The following is an 18091-nucleotide window of genomic DNA, read 5'->3' on the forward strand; positions in this document are numbered from 1 at the left end:
TGGAGAAGTTATATGAGAAAAATTCTAAGAATTAGCTTATGCATTTTAGTTTATGGAAAAGTTTGTTTTTTTTTTATTTTATTCTCCTAAAAATGTTTTTGGATAAGCTTACCCAAATCAAAAAATTATTGTTAAAATAAAATGTGATGAAAAATTATAAGGGAGTGTTGGAAAAAACGAAGTGCAAAAAGTAATGAGCTAATAAAAAACAACAATGCCTCTTAACCCAAGGGAATTGCTTGGGGCAGCTAGGGCAATTTTCAAAAATGCCAAAAATATCCTATTTTCGGTTATAATTAGCAGCATAATTTTTTCATTTCTGCAACGCCACTTTTTTTCGTAAAATTTCCGTCACTTAGTGTAATTTGCTTCCGTTAAGGGTGGTTGGAAAGCGTATTTAGTCTCCGGTGATATATATCAATTGGGTTTGTTAGGAGTATACAATGATTTTTGGTCGGTTTTCATCGTTGAACTTGTGTCACCTACATTATTAATAGAACACTCAACCCAACTGAGCTAATAGATACATTATATTATAAACAACTAGTGTCGCTGTATATAATAATAAAATTTCTAATTTATATTTAATGTATATGTAAATTTACATGATAAATTTTGTGATGACTATTTTTATATAATAATTAATTTGTTTACATATATAAATTATAAATAAAAATCATAGGTTTAATAAGTATTTACATATGTAAAAAACTATCAAATTTATTTAATTATTAATTATTATAAAAAACATCTAAATACATCATTCAATTATATATCATATTTATTTAATTTTTAATAATTATAATAAACATCTAAATACATCATTCAATTAAATATCAAATTTTTTTAATTATCAAATTTTGTAAATAAATAAAAAATTTCTAAAAAAAATAATTTTAAAAAAATTAAAACATATGGATTCATAAATAAATTTTAAATCTTAAATTATGGTTTCAATATTTTTTATAACTATCAAGTTTAATATATTTTTAAATTTGATTTCAATCATTATCTTAAACTAACAATCTTATCCTATTTTAAATTTTAAATTTTAGTTTCAATATTTTTTTATCACTACAGCATCAAATATATTTTTTAATTTGATTTCAATCATTATCTTAAACTGATAATCTTATCATATTTTAAATTTTAAAAATTTTGGTTTCAATATTTTTTATAACTATAAAATCAAATATATTTTTAAATTTAATTTCTATCATTACCTTAAACTAATAATGTTATCATATTCTAAATTTTGGTTTCCATATTTTTTATAACTAAAAAATTTAATATATTTTTAAATTTGATTTCAATAATTATTGTAAATTGAAAATCTTATCATATTTTAAATTTTAAATTTTGGTTTTAATATTTTTTATAACTATAGAATTGAATATATTTTTAAATTTAATTTCAATCATTGGCTTAAACAAACAATCTTATCATATTTTCCATATTTCTTATAATTAACAAAAATTTAATGTATTTTTAAATTTGATTTCAATTATTATCTTAAACTAACAATCTTATCATATTTTAAATTTTGAATTTTGGTTTCAATATTTTTTATAACTACTAAATCAAATATATATTTAAATTTGATTTTAATCATTATCTTAAACTAACAATCTTATCATATTTTAAATTTTGATTTCAATATCTTTTATAACTACTAAATTAAATATATTTTTAAATTTTAAAAAAAATATTAAAAAAAAATCATACGGACCATCAATCAATCGATATGGATTATAAAAAAACAAAAAAAAAACTCATACATTGTGCGTGCATATAAATCCCTGCACGTTTGGTGCAAAGACATTGATCTATACCAATTTCACTCTTTTCCCATACACACACGGCAACACCCGTGTTGCACTTGGCCTCTCTTCCTTCCTTCAATCTTCCAACACTTTTCATCTTTCCACATATTTGGATAACAATAGGCCACAAAAAGGAAGAAGAGAGAAAGGAGATCAGATTCAATCTCGAAAATCCATTTTGTGCATATTTTTATCTCTTTTGTGCAATTTCCTTTTGGTTAAAACACATTGCTATTAAATGGAAAAGAAAGTCCTTGATCTCATATTAGTCCCAAGTGGTTTCCTTGTGATGTTGGCTTACCATTTCTGGCTCCTCCACCAAATCATGAAACACCCCACCAAAACAGTCATTGGTGTCAATGCAATCAATCGCCGTTTATGGGTCCAAGCCATGATGGAGGTATGTATGTATATATGTCGTCACATTAATTAAATGCCAAAAAGTTTGGATTTTGATTCATGGGTTCTGATTAATTTTAACATTTATGTTTCTGGGTTCAAACCAATAACATAACACTTATGGCGTGTTTGGAAACACATTCAACACCGATGGACGTGAATTTTCGACGCAACCAATAGTTACTTTTGTGTTATCTTTGACGTGATTTTGTTATAAGCGTGAATTCTGAATAAGGAACAAACATGTCTTTAGTTATCATTTTTAAAGTATTTATTGTAAAAATTAATAACTTTCAATCAATATGATAGTATGAGATTAACACCGATTATGTAAAATATCTTTAGCCTCTCAGTATATTTTAATTAAATGATTTTTACACTATGAGTGCGTTCTTCTAATTAAATTCTATATTTGTGAGTACTAACATTGATTTTGGATCATGTGATGTGTAGGATGTGTCCAAGAATGGGGTTCTAGCAGTGCAATCTTTGAGGAACAACATAATGGCATCAACCCTTTTGGCTTCAACAGCTATAATGTTGAGTTCTCTCATTGCTGTGTTAATGAGCAGTGGCAATGAGAGAAAAACCGTGGTTTATGAGGTGTTTGGGGACAGGAGTGAGCTTGGTTTGTCCATAAAGTTCTTTTCCATATTGGTGTGTTTCTTGTTGGCGTTTTTGTTGAATGTGCAATCCATAAGATACTATAGCCATGCAAGCATCTTAATCAACGTGCCCTTCAAGAAAGTGTCTCCAAACCTTAGGCACCAAATGCTCACAGCTGAGTATGTTGCCAACACTGTGAACCGAGGCAGTTACTTCTGGTCCCTCGGCTTGCGTGCCTTCTACTTCTCTTTCCCTCTCTTCATGTGGCTCTTTGGACCCATTCCAGTGTTCTTCTCTTGCGTTGCCCTTGTTTTCATGCTATACTTCTTGGATGTTACATTTGAGTGTGGATGTGCTGGAGTTTCTGACACTCATAGTGTTGAAGCTGTTGAATTGAACAAACACAATGTTGATGTGGAAATTGGAAAGGCCAATTAGTAATTAGAGTAGCTTAATTAACTTGTTAAGTGTAATGGGCTAATGGCTATGCACTTGTAAATTTAAACTTTGAGAATGTCAATCAATTATAAATCATTATTCATATAACTTTAACATATTTATTTATTGTAAAAATAAATAAAAAACTTATCATATATAATAATTTTTGTGATGATAATTGGTGATTAAATAACATTATAAAACTAATCTATATTATTCGTGCATAACTTATTTTGTTTGTGGAGTTGGTACATAATTAACCTTTGGCTGATTGTATTGGTTAGCTTGTAGGCTAGTAAATTATGTGTAACAATGCAGCTTCCAATGTATTTGATAATAGAAATGAAGATTCAAATTCAAGTAAAGTTGAATTGGATTGCATGTAAACTGGTAATTGGTACAAGACTCATACAGGAAGAAATTTGTATCTTTTTCACTTTGGTCTGTTTCACTTGATAGATGGATATGTTTGCACAAGCACAAATGCACAACACGTTCCGTTTATGTTGAGGTTTTTATTTCTTTCATTTTTAATTAAACAATATCATTTTGTTTTAAAAGTTTGCATAGAAAATAATAAATACTAAATTACATTTAATATTAAAAAACAAGAAGCTCCTATTTCATTTTGACATATAATCTCTCACATAACTCTCATCCTCATATATGCAACAGAGAGGAAGATACACAGGAAATATTTTGTGTTTGTTAAAATATAGGAAATATTTTTTTCCTTAAAAATAACAACAAAAAATTATTTAAAAGATGTTGTATGTTAAAAAAAATAGTATATAATAGCACACATAATATTAATTTTGTGATATGTTGCCAGAAACTTTCAATTTAAAAAGCGCGTAAAAATAACCCAATCCGGACGTCTACAATTGGCATAAAAATTAAACTTTGATATTATCACGTCAATCGTTTTCAACTTTTAAATTTCTAAGGTATCAAACTAGTTTCTGAAAATTTGTCAATATAAGGTAAGTTATATTTCATTAATGCTATTTTTTAAGTAGGCAAGTTATTTCTGTCGATTGTATACTACTAAAAATGTAGGAATCATACTGATGACATATAACTAATCTCATATCAGTAAACTTTTATAAACTACGTACACAAACTTAATTTTAAGAGTTAACGATGATAATAGTATAAAATAATTTTAAACTATTTTTTAATTATAAATCATCTGTGTGATTTTTAAGATAATTTTGTAAAAATTAATAAATTTTTCAGAAATAATATTTTATGATTAGATAATAATGTAAAATAATTTTAGATCCTAAGTGCATAGTTTTTTCCTCAAAATTTAAAGTAAATTATATTAGTTTGATTAAAAAAAACAAAATGATCATGTTCACACTCAAACTTAAGATGTGGAATATAAAGTTAAAAGAATTGTGTGAAATAAAAAAATAAAAAAATATTTACTTTTGATTGAAAATGAAAAAAAAATAGAACAATATTTTAATTTAAATTAAGAGTGGGTATAATTTTATTTTTTTCACTTTTCATTTTTCATACAATTTAATTCAATTCTAAATTATAAAATTAAAAATCTTATTCTTCAATGCAAGCATTTTTAAGAATCATTAGCCACATGAATTTTTCTAGATTAAATGTTTTTTATTTTTTTCAAATATACTTCTTATATTTAATTTTTAATTTGAGTTAAATTTTAAATCTTGAGACATTGCATATATATGAACAAACATATTTCTTATTTAGAATTTTAATATTATCGTAATTATCATTAATCTTAATTTGATTTTTTTTTTAATTTTGAATTTTGATACACTATATTAATGAAAATGAGTCAAGGGGTCTAACTCAATTGGTTGAAAAATAATGTGTGAATTATTGTAAACCTCTGACATTTTCTTGAATTCCCACGGATAAAAAAATGAAAATAATGTATTTTGATTTTTAATAATTTATTTCCATAGTTTCTTTCTCAATTTTACAAATTTTAACTCTTCAATTTATTTTTATTTAATATAATATAATATTCATGATAAATAATAAAAATATCTACTTATCTCTTTTATATGCTTTTACTAATAAATTATAATTATATTTAAATACACCTGTAAAATATTAAAAAAAGTGTTACTTTTAAAGACAAATTCCTCTACTGCACTAACGATGAATAATCCAATTTCTATTCTTCATTTTGAACAATTTTGTAGCTCAATTTCTGTTCTTTTGTGGGTCAATGGTTTTTAGCTTTCACACGGACAAAGGGCATATTGTCAACACCAAATGTTCATTACCAAAGAAGACTCAATTTCTCATCAAATGACGCAAAGAATAGCATCTCCACCCTTGTCCTTTAGCCATAGATGTAAACTCAGGCTAAAACTGATGTATTCTTTTTCCGTATAATTCCAATTTAATTCGAGTACCACGCAAAATTTTCATAATAATTATTGTAATTTAAGTGATAGATAAGAATAAAAAGAGAGAAGTATATGATAAAATGAATGATGTGATGAATAGGAATGTAGGACATAATTATTCATGATTAATGATTTGATAGGACCTTTTCTCTATCAAGTCCTAAGACAAAAGAGCTTTCCATGGCATTTAAAAAGAAGAGAATATTCATATAAGTAAATTTAGGACTATGTTAAGGAAATTTATATAAACTATCATTTCTCATTCATAATATTGTGAATAAAATATTCTGGCTTTTGTACTATTTTTTTTCTTTCGTTCTTGCACTTTGGAAGCGGGATCAATTTTCACGTGACTAATTAATATTAAAATACATATAACATTTACTGAATGTATATTATGCCACAACTTTATATTGTGGGGAGTTGCTGCTTGCTACTATAGCACGTAACGTTGTATAATTTAGAATAATCAACAAAGGTTTGCAAATTAAAAAAATTGAAACTATAGTCTATATTGCTAACAGCTTGAAAGTTTAGTTGAATCTGTGCACGTCAACATTAGTGGTGTATGATGTAGAACAAATAAACAATGCCACAAAGTACAACGACTAGTACAAAAGCAAATTTCACTAGTGGTGTGTGATGCAAAGTGGGAATACCTCGTTCAGTGCAATATTTGTTAGGAAGCCAAGTCAAAACATAATGCAAATTCAAAAGAAAATGCTAGTTCCACTAAAGTATGATACTACACTTCTTGCATGCTCATTGGTTTATGGGAAAAGTATTGACGCCACTCCTATTACAATTTTTTTTAAATAAAAAAACCTTAACAAAAAGTGTCTTGAGCTTTGTAGAAAAATAATCTGATTATAATTTACCAAAATGAAAAGATAACAGTAAGATTCCAAGATTGCAATTTGCAACCGAAAAATTATAATACAGTAATACTTGCAACACGAAATGCCATTTAGCACCTGCAAAACCTAGTAAGCTCCTTCTCACTCGTCAATTTCCTTTTAACTACCCATTAGTGCTTGATGATTAAAGTTCCACCAACTTTGGTGGAAGTTTTGAATTCAACATTTTTGCATTTTTTAAGATTGATGTGAAAACGTAAGAAGTACACGTTATACCAAACACACTAAGTGTATGTCTCATACATTTTGACACAGAACCAAACACGCTATACAAAACTGTTAGAAAAAAAAAAGTAAACAAGTTTTATACAACAAACAAGTTGTAGTGTCTTTGCCACACTCAGAGTCATAGTATTTCTACGTCACGCCAAGCTCCTTTTTCATTAATTGATTTTTAGGGGGTGGAGGGTAGAAGGTGGAAGGTGTTTTTTTAACTAAAGGAATTCATGGACATTATAGGAATTCGTTAGTATATTCTTGAAGAGGGTGCAGGGATATTCCACCTCCAACAGTATCAAAAGGCCTAAAATACATAATACAAACAAATTAGCACAATTAAGTAATCATATGACATAGTGTACCAAAAGTAAAGGGCACCTAACCAATTCTCAAAGGAGGGTTCATTTCTATATGAAGTGAAAAGAAACAAAGGGTAGAATACATAAACCTTTCTTGTTTTCTATGAATACCTGTCATTGTTCTTTCCACTAAGCAAGCACCATCAGTTGCCCATAACTTTCTTTAACTGAATCGCTTGTTTTTTTCCTCTTCTTTTCGCAGTTTTAATTTATTCTGACAAGGAGACAAAGCCATAAAAGGGTAATGTTTCTTTATTTCAATTTGCTAACAGTTTAAGTTGCTTAAATTGCATTTCAGGTAATTTTATATGCATCACCAAGAAAAATGTACCTTGCACAATTAGCACGCCAACCATTTGTATTGCTGATGACATTGCAAAACTGTAGTTCTTGACAAATCCAGAGAAGTCTAGGAACTTTAGTTTCTGAAACTGAAAGTGCCCCCCCAAGCTTTGTTTTATCTCATGTCATTGTCATATGATAGCAGTTTCAATGCACATTTTCCCTTTTCTAGGGCAAACAAATAAGTTAGAAAGATATTTTGAAGTTCCAGAGGGTAAGGGATGTTAGAGATGTAATATAAAATCATTCATATGTCTTCATCTATACCTTAATCTTTTGGGGATAGTTGGTCCATGACATACTATCAAAGTCTCAATGGCCAAGTGGTCTAGTGTTAACTGCTTTAATCCTAATTAAAAAAATATTAAAAAAGTTAAAATTTAGTACAAGATAGGTGGGCTTGTGCATTATCCATTCCTTAATCCCAACGGGCTCTTGTGTGAGGGAGCGCATTAGAGATTCAATATAAAACTATTCATGTTTCTTCACTTAACAACTTAAGCATTTGAGAATGTCGGTTCGTCACAGAGATGGAGGAAGGACCATCTATAACTAGGGGCACAACACAATTCGCAGATTTGTAATATATATAATCAACTTTTAATTCTTGAAACTTGATGCTTCACAATTTCTATGAAAATAGAAAATATGGATTTTCATGTAGTGCTGGGTTATTATTACATTCTGCAGTTAGAAAAAAAGGTACAACATAAGATCTTGTAAACAAAGAAAACACTTACTCATTTCTGACCATGGCCATGATTTCCCTACTTCTATTATCTTTGAATGTCAGTTAGTTTCAGCTTCAACTTCATGTTTCCAGCTTGAACTACAATTTCTCCTTTGGATAAATCCACTTTTAAAACAGTCACCTTTTTCCCAAGGGAAGAGACATGCACCATATCACCAACCTTGGGAGGCCCAGACTTATCTGCAACATCAATAACGTGAATGACAACTGCATCAATATTCCTATGATATTATTCCTAGTTATAAGACTAGACAGCACAACTTTAGTGTGCGCTTTCAGCAGGTTAGGAAAAAACAAATGAACTGTACACTAATTCAGAAGCAAGAGATTAAACATGAAAACATATTATCTCAACACAGTTTGGTTTCCTTTTGATTCCCTCAAGTTTCATTATCTTTGCATATACCTGATCTTGATTGATTAAAAGCTTTTACAGAAGATGCACTTTTATCAGCAATAGTAGGTTTTTTGTTCTCTGCTACAGTTAGGCTTTTGTTGGTTGCTGATAAATTAGAGCTGCTAATGGTTTTATTGATCTGTGAAGGTTGCTTAGCTGATGCATCCAATTCCCTCACTTTCTTGTGAAGGACGGATCCTGCCATCACTGCAGCCTCGGATACATCTCTCATCTTCTTAAATCTTAGATTAGTACTATATTCCATGATCTTCCTTCTGGTGTTCAATAGACTATTGTGAAGTCCTCTGGAGTGCCAACAATTACAAACAAAAGCAAAAGAAATCCCAATGAAAAATTTACAGATGCTCCAAAGTTATGGTGGATCTTATTAATAATTATCTGCAATAATTAATTAGTACCAGCCAAGAAAAAGAAGAACTTCAGTATCCGGGTGGCATGAGACAATTGAGAAAATTAAGTCAATTATAAAGAATTTTTACACAATTAGTCATCATACTACAAGTAATGGGAAGATGACATAATAAAATTTCTTTCCCACCTTCCTCATTCTTGCAAGTTTATTTGGATAATGTTTTCAAAATAAAATTTATTCATGGAATGGATTATCTAGGAGTAATATACAGCACAAACTCTTGCATTTTTTCCTAATCATTACTTTGTCACTAAATATATGGTTGGTTCAATGCTCTGATAAATGAATCCTCGCTAGTTTAAACAAGGTATCCATTGCATAGAAGACAACACAGCTTCACAAATTTTATAGGTGCTCAGTCTAACAAAAAATACTCTTCAATTATTAAAACACGGATGGAAGCCTTGTAACAGGTATTGGGCATCCTGAAAATAACTATAGAAAATAGTAACTATCAAGAATAAAAAGCAATATGCAAATATGATTACATGATCCATTTTTCCTTGAATGGATTAACAATCCATTATCTGTTAGATATAGAAATAAATTCCTATATTATCATCATGAAATGACCTCTCTTTAAATTTTACGTGAAATGCAAACATATGGGGGATAAAGCACGCAATGTATTTAACTTTTGTAGAGCAAAGTGTCTCACCTCAGATAATGACGTGCTTCATCCAATAGGTCTTGGTAATCTTGTATTAACCTACATTAAAAATTAACTATGTTGAAACAATTGAAATATTTGTAATAAATAGAAAAGAATTAGATTTGATTATTAGGTGCAAAATAGATGGAGGCACAGAGCCTGTATAATTCCAACTTTTATATGATATCCTTGAAAAACTACCACAAATGTATTACTTGTCAATTTATTTAAAATATCCGCTTTAGTCAAGGCATAAAATCAATGGTCTATTCATCACTAAAAGTTTGAAACAATAATATAAATATGTTCTGAGGACGCCATGCACCACCATTAACAAATAATGAATACAATTAAGTATATTACAAAGTACAAAAACCTCATCTATCTCTGCACTAGCAGAACCATATAACTTACAAGCAGTATCTACAACAACAGATGGTAGTCCCAACCTCTCAGCTATATTTATTGCATTTGAGTGCCCTACAATTAAAATCTCATTTTGAGTATATAAATTAAGTGTCTACTACATCTGACTATCATTTAAAATGATCCATGAAATATGCAATTTGCTGTTAAGAACCTAAAATTTAATACAATGCTCTCACAGAATATACTGTGAACTTAGCTAAAAGAAACTGAACAGGACTGGTTAAACCAGATACTGGTCCATCAGCTGGTTTGGTCCAGTCTCTAAAATCATCAGTTCAAAAATCAATCATTGAACCACTGAATTAGGTGCAAACCATCCTGAATTTTACAAAGTGGTCATCGTTTAATTGATGAGCAATTAAAACTTCAGTTTAAAAACCATCAATTGAATCACTAAACCAGATGCAAATGAACCACTCATGGTTTAATTGATGATCACTTCAACCTTTATTCCACCAAAAACACTAAATTTCTTCCATTGAGTTGGTTCAGGATTGGAGACGTTTTGACTTTTGACCATGTTTTTTTTACCATTGCTCCCTTAACAATTGTTATTTGCTGTGCAAATTCTTTATAATATAAAGAGTATTTAAAATTAATATGTATTTTTTTACTAATGATATTTACTTGCATTTATTTCTCAATTCGACTCTAGCTATTGTTTTTCTCCCTTGTAAGGTATATAATATGGTCCTTTTAAGTTAATTTAAAATCTAACCTAACTTGATTTCTTCTTATGAATTCATGTTAGTTTATTGCTTAATATATTACATTATTGCAAAAAGTATATCTAATTATCATCGGTTTTGAGGCACGCTATGGCATATCAATAAAATTTCTTCCTTATGATCTTGAGACCATGGGTTCAAATAATAGAAACAACTCTTCACTTGATGGGGGTAAGACTATTATGTGCATCTACACTCCCCAGAAACACCACCATCCCCCCCCCCCCCCCCAAAAAAAAAAAGAACTAGGTGTGGGAACTTCATGCAATTGATCTCCCTTTTAATTATCATTAGTTTGACCATATCTCATTTACTATTGAATTAGGAACTAGTGCCTTCATCATAACAACGACGAGTTCAGTTTTGATAACATTGCCATAGAATCCCTCCCCTCATTCATATCCCAAATTCAGATTGTGAAACAATCAGATAATTGTATTCAAAATAAATTTATACTTTTGTTTGGATAAGAGGAAAAAAAAATAGCTAATAATTGTCACAACCCACCTATTAAGACTACATTATGTAAGAAAGTATTGCAATAAAAAATTTACTAGCGAATGAATGGTACCTTCTTATGGTATGTATGCACTGACAAAACCCTTTATTTTATTTCAGTTAGAAGGACCATAATTTGCAATGCAAAAATGTAAATGTATAATTCCATTTGAACGTGATATTCCTAGCCATTCAAACCTTAAAAAGGGGTTGCTTTTTAGGCTTAGCACTTCATACTGAACCATCTTTTTGGGATTGTAATATTCCAAGATTTATCTCTCTTTTAGATGCTTCAGATGAGCACAAATAAACACAAAGGAAGGAGACAAATCAAAGATAAAACAGGGTATTTGAACGAAAGTGAAGGCATCAACAAAATTGTATTAGTTTTTATTATTCAGCAGTCAAAGAGTTCTTACCTGGTACACCCCAAAGAAACTTGTAAGTTGGCTTCAAATTCACTTCATCAAACTCCATACATGCATTTTCAAAGGCCTCATCACTGCTCATGAATAAAACTCATTAATGTCAAAGCAAAACTAGGGGATACAGTGTTGTACTTTTCATGAGAAAATAGTAAAAAGGAGTAATATATTTTTAATGAATTAAAAGAAAAGATACATAGAAATTAAACATCAGAACAATGGATTTAATTTAATTTTGATCCATCCGTACACAAGTTTAAAATTATCAGTGAACTATAAAGGTGCTACTTGTTTAGAAACTTTTATTACCAGTGACCTTAGTTACTTTAATAATGTGGAATTTCTTATTTGTTGATAGTGTAAAAGTTGCAGTGACAACGGATCAAATTTAGGTATTTGTGACCTTGAAAACATGGGTACATGCCAATTAGACTATAAACATAATTGATTTTAAATAATTTTCATTCTATTTCTTAATTTCTTTTTTTTTAACTTTTCTCTATTTTACCAGAGAAGATATTTTCACATAGTACATAAAAAATCAAAGTTTTTTCTTTATTATTATTATTTAAAAAGTTGTTTTCACCAATGACTACCTGTATTTTAGTGTTTTCAATTCATCATGATGAGTTGTAGCCATAGTCAACAAACAAATGTCTTGTGCAAAAGATTTCAATAATGCCATTCCTAATGCTGCTCCTTCAAGGGGGTTTGTTCCTCCACCAACCTAACAATTGCAAAAAAAGTACTAATCATCACACACTTATATGACATTACATACTTAAACTGTTAATCAAAATCATAAGATACATGCCTCATCTAGTAGCACTAGCGACTGGCTTGTTGACTGTGATTTAATATTCTGCAAGATAAAATTAAAGAAGAAATAAGAATTTTCTTTTATATTATAAAAATAATAAAGGAAAACTATGTCACTCTTAACCATAACCTGATAAACTCTATCTAAAATGTACTGATAAAACCAAACTGAAATGTTTGTAAGTTACTAAATTTCATCACAGCCCTATCATGCATCAAGGCATAAAAGAAAAGCTACAAAAGAAATTGAAAGGTGCCTTCAGCATTTACATTCTACACAATCAAAACATTATTCCCTACACTTATCTGTTTCAAGTGGCCAGAGAACGTAGACAAAGATTGTGATAAGGACTGCTCATCACCAATGTCAGCAAAAACAAAATCAAACCAAGGAATTTGCGCAGATTCAGAAGCAAGAACATAGAGACCTGCAACATTACAGGTTCAGAGCATAAAAATTCAAGTACTTAAAGTGTAAGCAGAAAAATTATTTAATGCAAATATATGGCTTCAGTAATCAATCCTAAATAGCTTATTCATGAATAACAATGGTAGACTAAGAAATTAAATGAAGATTCCATTGTCAAGAATAAGTTACTATGAGGAGATTATAAAGACAATTATTCCATCTCTGAATGATTTCATGTGCACAGTGAAACAATGAGCACACCTGATTTTGCCATCATAGCTGCCAATCCTACGGTCTTCAAACATATGGTTTTACTGCCAGTATTAGGGCCAGTTATAACTATAACACGAGTTTTCTGAGATACCGAAAAATCAACAGGTACTGGCTGAGCATTGTCCAGTGCAGCATTCTGAATACCAGAAGTGCTTTATCATGGATGATCATCAAATGCATGGTAAACAGCAGTAAAGAAAAGCCGTAAAAGTTTCAAATGGCATATCAAATGTCTAGAAAAATAAGATGAAATATGATATACGGTGGTTTCAATGAAAGAACCCTAGCCCAACTTCCTAACCCCCCAAGTAATGTTTCTCCCCATTATGATATATTCTTTTTGTCCAGTTTTCTCCTGATGCTTTCCCATGGGAAGAAAATAAGAGGTAAAAGGAAGTAATTGATCAGTATAAGCAACAGTCAGGAAGCTTTATTCTTTAAGCATCTCTTGATTGAAAAGGGCACAGTATTACTGACAAGCAACGCAGAAGTCTTTTTATCAAACATTCCCAGCCCAGGAAAAGCAACCACTCTCCTATCCATCCCCAAATAAAGCAGAAAATAGAGGGTACAAATTAATAGTTAAGAAAACAGTAGTTATGTGTTGTTCAAAATAATGGAATTTAATGTACTTAGGAAATAGTTTTTTCTTGCATCTCATGTTTAAATGCATTTAGTGTCTATCAAGAGTCTACATATATGAATGACATGCAGAAACTATGTACTACTTTCTTTTGAATATGAAAGACGTTTCATTCTCTAAATTCTCTAGATTATTTTCTCTTTATCCATCTTCCTCCACCTTCAAATTCAACACATGTCATCTGTGACTTAACTGAAGTAGCAATATTGACATCCTTTTTGGCCTTCCTCAATTTCTCCTTATGTCTCTGGAGCAATAAAGGAGGATAAGCTTTTAGAAGATATAACATCCATTCCCTTTTGCTGGGTAATGGTCCATAGGGATTTTCCTTCCTTGGTAAGAATGCTTCTGCAGTAGAAGAGCTACCCCTATCTGGCAGAAATATATGAGGACTTGACCATCCAAATGAAAGACCATAAGTAGCTCGGGCATTAATCTGCATAGGAACCACATTACTGACCATCTTTTGCACAAAGCAAGATTATCATGATGTCAAATATAAACTGTTAACGGAGGTCACCTACCAAAGCAAGTTCTTTAATTTGTAAGCAACTAAGTGGGTTCTGTAGGGATACTAAATCCCAAATTTACACCAATACCATGGTTTATGTTTTATATGGTAGCAAAAAGGGTAATTATATGCATAGTCAATTCCATTTTAGCTCTTTTGATGCTAGATGCAATAAAAAGTGTGCCAGATGCATAATTTTTGTTCAAATTCAATATAGGTAATTTACCAGCCAAATATTGTAATACACTTGCTGAATTTAATTATGCTTATCAACTTACCTTATTTATTCAAGTGATTTAATCTAAAGTGTAACTAGGGAGAGGAAAACAGCAACCCAGACCCTTTGTGGGAGACTTTTTCCTTTAACTTATATCGCCATGACTTAATGACATTTTTTTAATCAACCAGTGATGTATATTTCAATTTTGTGGAGCTACAGCTAGTTACCTCAGTTGATTAAACTACAACTCTAATAAAAAATTGTGAATGATTTTTTTATTCACGAAATGAGAAATAAGCAAACTCTCAAGAAGATGACCATTGAAAGGAAAACCAGTAAAACAAACTGCTTGAAAGGCAACAAAAGCAAATCTCACAGGTGAACAAGTACATAGGGAGGAATACAGAGAGATGAAACAAGAAATGGTGATCCACTTCTCTTCAAAAATATTACAGGGTATTTACCACATCTAGTTCAACCAAACTGTTCAATGTGTTTTCAATATCTTCAAGGTCCAGCTGCATCTGCACACGAATTATGACATCATAAGAGAAGAAAAGAACATGACCTGAAGAATGTTTATCAGATCATGGTTGTAACCTTTTTGGTTAATGTCAAAAGCACATCTGCTTCAGCCTTTACCACCAAACTTCTTGCTCGCTGCAACTCATCATTTAAAGGAACAGCAGACAGTGGCTCTATAGTACTTCCGACTCCGGATCCACTTCCAATAAATACCATCATTAAGAAAAGGAATTCTATGCCTACCTACTAGCTTCATTGACAAACATTATTCATGAACAATGAATAATCAAAGCTATGTCGACAAATTTTATGCACCTGGACAACAATAGACCCTTAATACTTGTCTTCTGTCCAGAATCTACTCTTACACACAACCTGCCATCAAGTTATTCACTTCCTGTTCGAATTATCACAAAATCAATAGAGAAAGAAACACACAGGAGGAAAAGAAATACTTCTAGAGTCTAGTGAATCTTACGAGGATTGATGTCTCACTCTTTTCACTCCTGATTATGCTCTCTATTAACTGTTGTACCTGAACATAGGAAACAAATAATTCTAAATAATGGAATGTATACAATGAACTCTTTTAAATTAAACTAACAACTTATATAGTATGTCTGACCAAATAGATATCCATAGGAGCAACCTACTAAGTCAAAATATAAGGCAGGGAGTATTTACTAATCTAGCATCTTACATATTTAGTGTATGATAGAATTAATTGTAAAATAATAATAAATAAAAAAAATATAACTACAAAAGGAAGAAAAAAAAAACATGATATTTAGCATGCATTACAAAAATATCCCAACTAGGACTAGTCTGTAACAGTCAGCTGTATGGCAGCAAGAAAGGAGAGATACATCTCTGAAGTATTCTCTCTCATTGAATGCTATGTACTGAAGAATGAAAATTTAAGATATAATAAATGCCATCTCAAGCCAAATAAAATGAGTTGCTATTCACTGTCACAATATGCAGAGTTAGAAAAAGGAAATTGAATGAGATAAGAAACAGACCGCAGAGTCCTTAATAGAACCATCTTCATCAACAACTTGCTCTATCGCTTTAATTAAAGATCGATTGATGACAAACTCCATTATCTGCAAGCATGTTTAGGTGGGTAAAGAAAGCCAGAAACATAATAAAATTAATCATACGAAATGACACATTCAAAATCTCATTTCACCATTTACCACTTCTGTAAGTGGCATGAAACGATTATGCCAATCTTTGTCTTCCTTAATTGCAGCCTTGAGATCACCCGGCAAGGTCTCAGCACACTGCAGAAGAGCCACAATAGCCCATGCCTCATAGCCACTCACCGGTATACTTCTTCTGGCTTGTTGAATGGCAGTTTTGACCTACAAGAACCTTGAATCAACAACTAGGCATGAAAGGAAACAGAAACATGAAAAACTGTCTTGTATCCAATTGTCCGATATTATTATAAAAAGAACAATTTTTTACACTCTAATTTCGGACTAGCATAGCATCAAGGTGCCCCAAGTGCAATCTGAGACTCCCATGCTTGTTCATTTCAACGGCAGCATTGGTTTCCTCAAGAAGTGCAAGACTTTCCTCAAAAGTTTGATTCAGAGACCATAGTTGGTCCTGTCACATGAATATCCCACAGCATAATATGGAATAAGACTATGTTTACATGTCTAACAGAGTAACAGTGAGTGGAATGTAATTGAATGAAACAAATGGAGTAAAATACAATAAAGCTATAATTTCATTATTTAGATAGCCTATTTGTTTAACACCGGGAATTACTTTCTTACACTGCACACATTTCAATGTAAAATATGTTATTGAGGTTAATTTAAACACATTTCAAATGCATAATCAACTTTATCAAAATCAATTCTTTCCAACTTTATGTGTTTGGTTTCACGTTGTATCATCCAAAATCACGTTGAGATATCATCTAGCACAAATGTTCACATGTTTGGTCCCACATTGAAGAATTGATCATGAGTTAGTTGATTTTGAGTTAAAGCAACTTTAAATAGTTTTGTGTTTATCGAGTTTTCTTTTAACTTTTAGGATTAAAACACCCAAACATAAATCGCTTAACTCCAAAATCAATTTTATTCAGAAACAATTTTAATTCAAAAATCGATTTTGCAAACTCTCACCCAAACACACAGAAATCAAATGAACACTTGGTCTCAAACTCCAACCAATTATACGGAACAAAATAAAACACATTCTATGAAAGTTCTATTTTACATCATTTTATCAAACATAATATCATTTCATCATTCCTTTATACAAATCTCAATGAGAAAAGGCAGAACAAAAAAGGGACCTTGAGGGCTTGACGGCCCAAGGAAGTGCAAGCGAAGGAAGCGACCAAGTCGCAAAGCTTGTCCCATTCGAGCACTCTCAAGCTGTCATGGTGAATGGAAGCTGAAAGTGAAAGTGACACCCTTTGCCTTTGCCTTTGCATATGTCTCTGCTTTCATTTGTTAATGGTAATAACGAGGAAAGCATGTGTGGTTATGGCGAAAGATAGCATTTTTATGATATGGGTAATTCTTCTAACAATTGGGTTCTGAAGATTGCAAAGTGTTGTTGCTGATGAGGAGCAGAGGAGGCAACACCACAACAGTTGGAGCTTCGAAGATTACATCAACAGTGCTTGGTTGGTTAACGTAACCAGTTTTAGGAATCAAATATAAAAGTGATAAATATTTTTTTAATAAATATTCATTTTGGTAGAAAGAGAGATTACATATATCTTCATAAAAATAAAAAAATTTAAATTTAAGTCAATCTCTCAAGCAAAAACTGCAATTATTTTTAGTCATTAAATTTATAGTATCTTTTTATCATTAAATTATAATATTTAATGATTAATT

The 18091-nt window shown here is 30.6% G+C and overlaps 2 protein-coding genes and 1 pseudogene across 2 annotated transcripts; 1 reads left to right on the forward strand and 2 right to left on the reverse strand.

The window, feature by feature from the left end:
* Positions 1-1826: 1826 nt before the first annotated feature.
* LOC114384496 lies at positions 1827-3365 on the forward strand. The gene is made up of 2 exons (XM_028344166.1): positions 1827-2223; positions 2676-3365. The coding sequence occupies exons 1-2, from the start codon at positions 2062-2064 to the stop codon at positions 3264-3266; spliced, it is 753 nt and encodes a 250-aa protein (XP_028199967.1). The 5' UTR covers positions 1827-2061; the 3' UTR covers positions 3267-3365.
* A 3409-nt stretch (positions 3366-6774) lies between these two features.
* On the reverse strand, positions 6775-17875 carry LOC114382957 (annotated as a pseudogene).
* LOC114384161 lies at positions 8282-8885 on the reverse strand. Its single transcript, XM_028343820.1, has 2 exons — positions 8663-8885; positions 8282-8436 (listed from the first exon to the last, which is right to left on the reverse strand). The coding sequence occupies exons 1-2, from the start codon at positions 8883-8885 to the stop codon at positions 8282-8284; spliced, it is 378 nt and encodes a 125-aa protein (XP_028199621.1).
* Positions 17876-18091: the final 216 nt, after the last annotated feature.

The sequence above is a fragment of the Glycine soja genome, chromosome 14 (genome assembly GCF_004193775.1).
Source record: "Glycine soja cultivar W05 chromosome 14, ASM419377v2, whole genome shotgun sequence".
Taxonomy (NCBI): Eukaryota; Viridiplantae; Streptophyta; class Magnoliopsida; order Fabales; family Fabaceae; genus Glycine; species Glycine soja.